The 7,669-nt window shown below is 37.2% G+C and overlaps 1 protein-coding gene across 1 annotated transcript; it reads left to right on the top strand.

Annotated features, from left to right (window-relative positions):
• Positions 1-581: 581 nt before the first annotated feature.
• LOC104227396 (probable sucrose-phosphate synthase 2) lies at positions 582-7,669 on the top strand. The gene is made up of 12 exons (XM_009779635.2): positions 582-1,115; positions 3,207-3,439; positions 3,586-3,649; positions 3,742-4,440; positions 4,587-4,718; positions 4,799-4,930; positions 5,018-5,194; positions 5,277-5,330; positions 5,426-5,488; positions 5,611-6,552; positions 6,664-6,791; positions 7,111-7,669. Exons 1-12 carry the CDS (start codon positions 828-830, stop codon positions 7,391-7,393), a joined length of 3,195 nt encoding a protein of 1,064 aa, XP_009777937.1. The 5' UTR covers positions 582-827; the 3' UTR covers positions 7,394-7,669.

Genomic DNA, 7,669 nt, shown 5'->3' with positions numbered 1-7,669 from the left:
TAATAAAATTAATTAATGAGTTAACTACGTCCGTAATCGTTGATATAATTTTTGAATCATGACTATATCTACTATTCTAATATTCAAATGTAAGTTCGTAATACTTATAACGACTTATAAAGAACTACATATAGATACAAAATTACTTGTTTGTATTTTCTCATGGTTGAAATTAAATAAATCATTTTGAAACAGTTATTTTGAAGATCAGAAATTTATAAATTTTCATCTAAGGTCTAATTTTATTAATTTTCTCCTTTTTTTTTTGTACCAAGATTTAAATTTTTTACTCAACAAAATATTTATAAAAGAAAAGCCATAAAATTCTCCTAAAACCTCTCTTCCGATCCAAAGCAGGCGCCCACTTCGCATAGGGAATCGCACAACCTTGAAATTGGTGTCACTATTTACTTCATTCCTCTCCTTTGTTCTCTCCTACATTTTATATTCCACGTGTCACTCCTGGGTCCCACCTCCAACTGCCACGTGTTTCTCTCCCTTTTCATCTCTTTCACACAGTTACATATATACATACAAAAATCTCAAGCTCTCTCTCTTTCATATCTCACCATCTCTTTTCACAAACACAAACACAATTTTCTAGCCAAAAAAAACCTAAGAATTATTTTTTTAAAATAAAAAACCAATATTTCATGTAAAAATTTAATCTTTTCATTCTTAACGTGAAAACCATTGTTTTTTTTTTTTCATTTTTTGTTAATTTTTCTTGAAGAAACAAAATTTTCTAGCCAAAAAATCCAATCTTTCATGTAAAGATTGAATCTTTTCAATCTTAAAGTGAAAACCATTGTTTTTTTGAGATTAAAATGGCTGGAAATGAATGGATAAATGGGTATTTAGAAGCAATATTAAGCAGTGGAGCATCAGCTATAGAAGATAATAAAACACCATCATCAACATCACATGTGAATAATTTAACAGGTCATTTTAATCCAACAAAGTATTTTGTTGAGGAAGTTGTAACAGGAGTTGATGAAACTGATCTTCATAGAACATGGATCAAAGTTGTGGCTACAAGGAATACAAGGGAGAGAAGTTCAAGATTGGAGAATATGTGTTGGCGCATTTGGCATCTTGCTCGCAAGAAGAAGCAGGTTTTTAATATATATCTATTTTTGTTTTGGTGATTTTTGTCCATGCAAAAAGAGGGGTTTTTTTTTTAAGAATGTGGAAATGGTTCTATGTGGTTTTTTGTACAATTTTCACTTGTGTTTTTTCTAGAATTTGGTGAATGTCAAAATGGTTTCTATAATATATATATATATATATATCTTGGTGATTTTTTCCATGCAATGTTTTTCCCTATAAAAGATGTTGTGAATAGTGTTTTCTGGTCATTTTTGCATTTTGGTCATTTTTGCAAATTCTGAATGTTGGATGAATGTGGAAAACTGGAAATCGTTTTTTGTTCAATTTTCACTTGTGTTTTTTCTTGAATTTGGTGAATGTCAAAATGGTTCTTTTTTGGATGACATGTGATTTTTCTATGCAAAAAGATGTTTTTCCCTTCAAAAGATGTTGTGAATAGTGTTTTGGTCATTTTTGCAATTTTTGGTCATTTTTGCAAATTCTGAATGTTGGATGAATGTGGAAATGGTTTTTTTGTTCAATTTTCACTTGTGTTTTTTCTTGAATTTGGTGATTGTCAAAATGGTTGTTTTTTTCAAAAAATATGTATTTCTGTTTTACTTTCATTTTTGGTGATTCTTTTGTCCACGCAAAAGATGCTGTGAAATAGCGTGTTTATATCATTTTGGAAATTTTTTAATTTTTGATGAATGTGGAAATGTTTTTCTGTAGTTTTTTCTTCTATAATCTTCGCTTGTGTTTTTGTTTTCTTCTCACTTTTCTTGAATTTGGTAAATGTCAAAATGGTTTTGATTATGTTCTGTTTGTTTCTGTGTTTTGTGTCTAATGTAAGGTTGTGGAATAAGGGGGCACTGGTAATTTTCTTGTCATTCTGTTGTGCCTTGTGTTTTATGTTCCTTTGTGCATTTATACTTGTTTTCCCTATAATGTGTTCCTTGACTAGTCCACCGGCTACTTGCTACCTCTCTACCGACTACAACTTAGATAGATCGGAACAAATCACCTGGTGTGCTTTAGTCTCTACTTAGATTTGAAATTGTACTTCTTGTGTCCTTGTATGTATCTTTTTAAACTGTATCTTAGATTGTTATTTGAGTATCTTTTGCAGAATTTGGGATAAGCTTTCAATTAATGGACTACTTAAGATAGATTTTGAATACAAGGAATAAGGAAATGGACTAGATTTTTCTGACTTGCAGAGATACACGTGTACGGAAAGATTATGTGGTTGATTATTATTTCAGGAAAGAGGATTTGATCATTCCTAATTTGGTTGTATTAAACTTAAACTGTCGAGCAGCTGCTGTAAGTTAGTCACTGTTGGATTAAATGCTGTCTGCTGAGGAAGTTCTGTGCTTTTCTCAACATAACTTTTCGTTGTGATTCATATTTCCTATATGAACTTTGCTCTTTAACTTTCCTCTTTCTTTGACATGGGGGCTTTTATTTTTCTCCGTCCTTAGAATTGTGCTCTCTTTTGTCCACAAAACAAGTAGTCCGCTATACTAACCAAATAGTCGGGTTTAGGTGTGTGTGTAAGGGTTGCTTTGTTAAATAGACTTTATTTAAAACAGCCCTCTTTGGTCCTTTGCTGATTAAGTTCTAGTTCTCGCAGTCAAATACATTCAATGTACTTTGGCCTGACATAAGGACCGGTTGTACTTGTCTTTTACTTGTTAATTAGAGAAAGTATAATGGTCAAAACCTGATAGCATGGTGCTAAGTGTTTCATTTTTACGATGAAGTTTTCTCTTTTAATCACAACACGTCACTCATAACGAATAAAGACCTAATAGCTAACAATGGAAGGAAATTTCACATACAAAGCATATTGGCCGCTGGATGATCTGTTAAACAGTGTGGATGATGAACTATCAATAGAATTTGAATCTTCTAGTAATTCTTGCATTTTACTCGTTCACCAAATTATGTGTCATTGTGTTGCAAGGTACATTTATTATGCAGTATCTGAATTGATTCTCAAGAATATTTGACCTCATTTTGTGTTACGATATAAAGCAACTTTACTTCTAACCTTCACGCTTGTTGAAGAGAAAGCAATTTTTTTCTACTGAAACATTTTACTCTTTTCATAGTTGGAATGGGAAGATCTCCAGAGGATAGCAAACAGGAGATTGGAACGAGAACAAGGACGCAAAGACGTTACAGAGGACATGTCGGAAGACTTGTCTGAAGGAGAAAAAGGTGATGTTTTAGGGGAGACACCAACAATCGACAGCCCTAGGAAAAGGTTTCAGAGGAACTTTTCCAATTTGGAAGTGTGGTCAGACAACAACAAGGAAAAGAAGCTTTATATCATCCTAGTTAGGTACATATATTTTGATGCAAACTACAATATATTCAAATGCTTGTTTCCATATTTCTGTGTAAATGCTTAGTCAACAGCTTTAAGCATTTGACTTAGCTCATAACTGAGTGGGTTATAACTTTTAAATTACCAATCTTCTTTACCAGTTTGCATGGACTGGTCCGAGGTGAAAATATGGAGCTTGGTCGTGATTCGGATACCGGTGGTCAGGTAAACTACAGCGCCTTTATGGTGCGGGGATTATTTCCTTTTAAATTGCTGTCTTAGCACTAAGATCCTTACCGTGTCTATCCAATTTTCAGATTAAGTATGTTGTGGAACTTGCCAAAGCACTTGCTAAGATGCCTGGTGTATATAGAGTTGATCTATTCACTCGCCAAATTGCGTCACCTGAAGTGGATTGGAGCTACGGTGAGCCGACAGAGATGTTAAACACGGGTCCTGAAGATGGTGATGATGCTGATCTCGGAGAAAGTAGCGGAGCTTATATCATAAGGATACCCTTTGGTCCTCGTGATAAGTACCTCCGGAAAGAATTGTTGTGGCCTTATATTCAGGAGTTTGTGGATGGAGCTCTCGCACACATCATTAATATGTCAAAGGCTTTGGGTGAACAAATAGGTGAAGGCCAACCGGTTTGGCCATATGTAATCCATGGTCATTATGCCGATGCAGGGGATAGTGCTGCTCTCCTTTCGGGCGCTTTAAATGTTCCGATGGTCCTAACAGGACATTCACTCGGTAGAAACAAGCTAGAGCAGCTTATCAAGCAAGGCAGGCAATCAAAGGAGGATATTAATTCAACATATAGGATCATGAGGAGGATTGAAGGCGAGGAGCTTTCGCTGGATGCTGCGGAACTCGTTATCACAAGCACCAAACAAGAGATTGATGAACAATGGGGACTATATGATGGATTTGATGTAAAACTCGAGAGAGTTTTAAGAGCTCGTGCAAGACGAGGAGTGAATTGCCATGGTCGCTACATGCCAAGGATGGCGGTAAGAATGCTGTTTCATTTAATATATATGTGGACACACTCATGCGCGCACAGATGTAATGTCTGTTGTTGTTCAGTAACTCTTACTATATTTAGGTTTGTAGTCGAGGCCTCTGCAACCGTCTTTGATTCACACCAAATTTGTAGGTTATTCCGCCTGGAATGGATTTCAGTAATGTTGTGGCTCAGGAAGACACAGCTGATGCTGACGGGGATCTTGCAGCACTCACTAATGCTGATGGACAATCACCTAAAGCAGTCCCCGCCATATGGTCTGAGGTGGGTTGCAAAATTTAACAAATGTCGCTATGCTCACGTGCAAATAATGATGTCTGCTCAAGTACATGGCTTTTGTGCAGGTCATGCGTTTTCTAACAAATCCACATAAGCCAATGATTCTGGCATTGTCCAGACCAGATCCAAAGAAGAATATAACCACTCTCGTGAAGGCCTTTGGAGAATGTCGCCCGCTAAGGGAGCTTGCTAATCTGGTAAATCGGTTTGGCTCAGTTGCTAAATTTGCTGAAAATGAATGATATTGTCAAATACTAATACAATGGCAAAAATACTGGATGCAGACACTAATAATGGGAAACAGAGACGACATAGATGAGATGTCCGCAGGAAATGCTAGTGTTCTCACAACTGTGCTGAAGTTGGTTGATAGGTATGACCTTTACGGCCAAGTTGCCTTCCCAAAACATCACAAGCAAAGCGACGTTCCAGAGATATATCGTCTCGCTGGCAAAACGAAGGTTCGTTAAGTCCTCCAGTCCTTGCAATTTGTGTGATATTTTTCTTTATGACAGCGGTTCTCAATGTATAGAAACTTTACAGGGAGTCTTCATTAATCCAGCTTTAGTTGAACCCTTCGGACTGACTCTAATTGAGGTTTGTTCTGGATTTAATTCACCTCTGACATCCTTCAATTTTCTTTTATGGTTTATCTTTTAAATTTTCTTTTGCATATCTGTACAATTCTGTAGGCTGCTGCACATGGACTTCCTATGGTCGCTACTAAGAATGGCGGTCCAGTTGATATTCATCGGGTATAAACATTTATTCAGATGATCAGCAGCATTTTTGTTCTATACATTGATTCTCTTAGAGTTATATAAAGCATGAAATAATCTAGTGGATGACAATTGTGTAAACTTCTTTTCCTTATTAGGCACTTAACAACGGATTGCTCGTGGATCCACATGATCAGCAAGCAATTGCCGATGCACTACTTAAATTAGTATCAGAGAAGAACCTGTGGCATGAGTGTAGGAAGAATGGTTGGAAGAACATACACCTCTTTTCATGGCCTGAACATTGTCGAACATATTTGACCAGAGTTGCTGCATGTCGAATGAGACATCCACAATGGAAAACCGATACTCCATCTGATGAACTGGCTGCTGAAGAGTCCCTGAATGATTCACTCAAAGACGTGCAAGATATGTCCTTGCGATTATCTGTTGACGGAGAAAAGACATCATTAAATGAATCATTTGATGCGTCTGCGGCAGCTGGCGATGCAGTACAAGAGCAAGTTAATCGGGTTTTAAGCAAAATAAAGAGACCGGAGACAGCTAAACAAGAGTCCGAGGGTGACAAAAAGGACAATGTTCCTAGCAAATATCCCATGTTACGGAGGCGACGTAAATTAATTGTAATCGCTCTAGATTGCTACGACACAAACGGTGCTCCTCAAAAGAAAATGATTCAGATAACCCAGGAGATTCTTAAGGCCATTAAGTCAGATCCACAAATATCAAGAGTATCAGGATTTGCTATCTCAACAGCTATGTCGATGTCTGAACTGACGGAATTTCTAAAATCTGGAAACATCAAAGTAAATGAGTTTGATGCTTTAATTTGTAGCAGCGGGAGCGAAGTGTTTTATCCAGGAACTTGCACTGAAGACAATGGCAAGCTTTATCCGGACCCTGACTATTCGTCACATATTGAATATCGGTGGGGTGGCGATGGTTTAAGGAAAACAATTTGGAAATTAATGAATACACAAGAAGGTAAACATGAGAAATCTGTCACCAGTGCTATTGAAGAAGATGTGAAATCAAGCAATTCCCATTGCATTTCCTACTTGATCAAGGATCGCAGTAAGGTGAATATTTTCTCCATCTTTTTTCTGAAACGAGAAATTTTATTTACCATTAGAGATAGTTTCAATGTATTCCAAGTACTTAACATATATGTTTTAATAATATTTCATCAGGCAAAGAAGGTAGATGATATGAGACAGAAGCTTAGGATGAGGGGTCTTCGCTGCCATTTGATGTATTGCAGGAATTCAACGCGAATGCAAGTTGTTCCGCTCCTTGCATCTCGGGCACAGGCACTCAGGTATTGTCTTTCCAGATTGATGGCTAATAGTCCTTTTGGAAATTATTTCACACATTGTGGAAATGTCCTTGGCCTGGATCACTAAAAGGGAAGCTTGGTGCACTAAGTTTCCGCTATGCGCGGGGTTCGGGGAAGGGCCGTACCTTCCTTACCTTACATTTCTGCAAGAGGCTGTTTCTACGGCTCGAACCCGTGACCTCCTGGTCACATGGCATCAACTTTACCAATTACGCCAAGGCTCCCCTTCTTGGCCTTGATCACTAACCTCATCAATTTGTTTGGCAATCTTACGATCTCAATATTTCGGTCATTTTTCTAGGTATCTTTTTGTACGCTGGAGATTAAACGTCGCAAACATGTGTGTCATTCTCGGTGAAACTGGAGATACAGATTATGAGGAACTTATATCCGGAACCCACAAAACACTGATCTTGAAAGGGGCTGTCGAGGAAGGTTCCGAGGATCTGCTAAGAACACCAGGGAGCTACCTAAGAGAAGACGTCGTTCCACCAGAGAGCCCTCTCATCACCTACACCAGCGGGAACGAATCAGTCGACGAGTTTGCCAATGCATTGAGGCAATTGTCTAGATTAGGCAAATAAAATGGTACTCAATGCTATATTCCTTACAAGAAGTCACATATTATACATTAGTCTTATTTTTTCTATTTTTGAGGTTCTATTTTGGCAAGTGTAATTGAATGCAATAATTTGCATGTCAAAAGCATTTCCTGGCATCAAGTTCTGCAGAAATATAGCTCAATTAGCAATCCCATTTTCTCTCAACTGTCTCTATACAGATGAGCATAACAATTTCTATGTCAAATTTTGACTTTCGTTAAAAGGGTAATACATTGTATTGTCTTATGTTATTTGGTA

This window comes from Nicotiana sylvestris, chromosome 1, assembly GCF_000393655.2.
Source record: "Nicotiana sylvestris chromosome 1, ASM39365v2, whole genome shotgun sequence".
Lineage (NCBI taxonomy): Eukaryota > Viridiplantae > Streptophyta > Magnoliopsida > Solanales > Solanaceae > Nicotiana > Nicotiana sylvestris.
The sequence above is the reverse complement of the archived record's forward strand: the minus strand, read 5'-3'. Positions and strand labels throughout refer to the sequence as shown.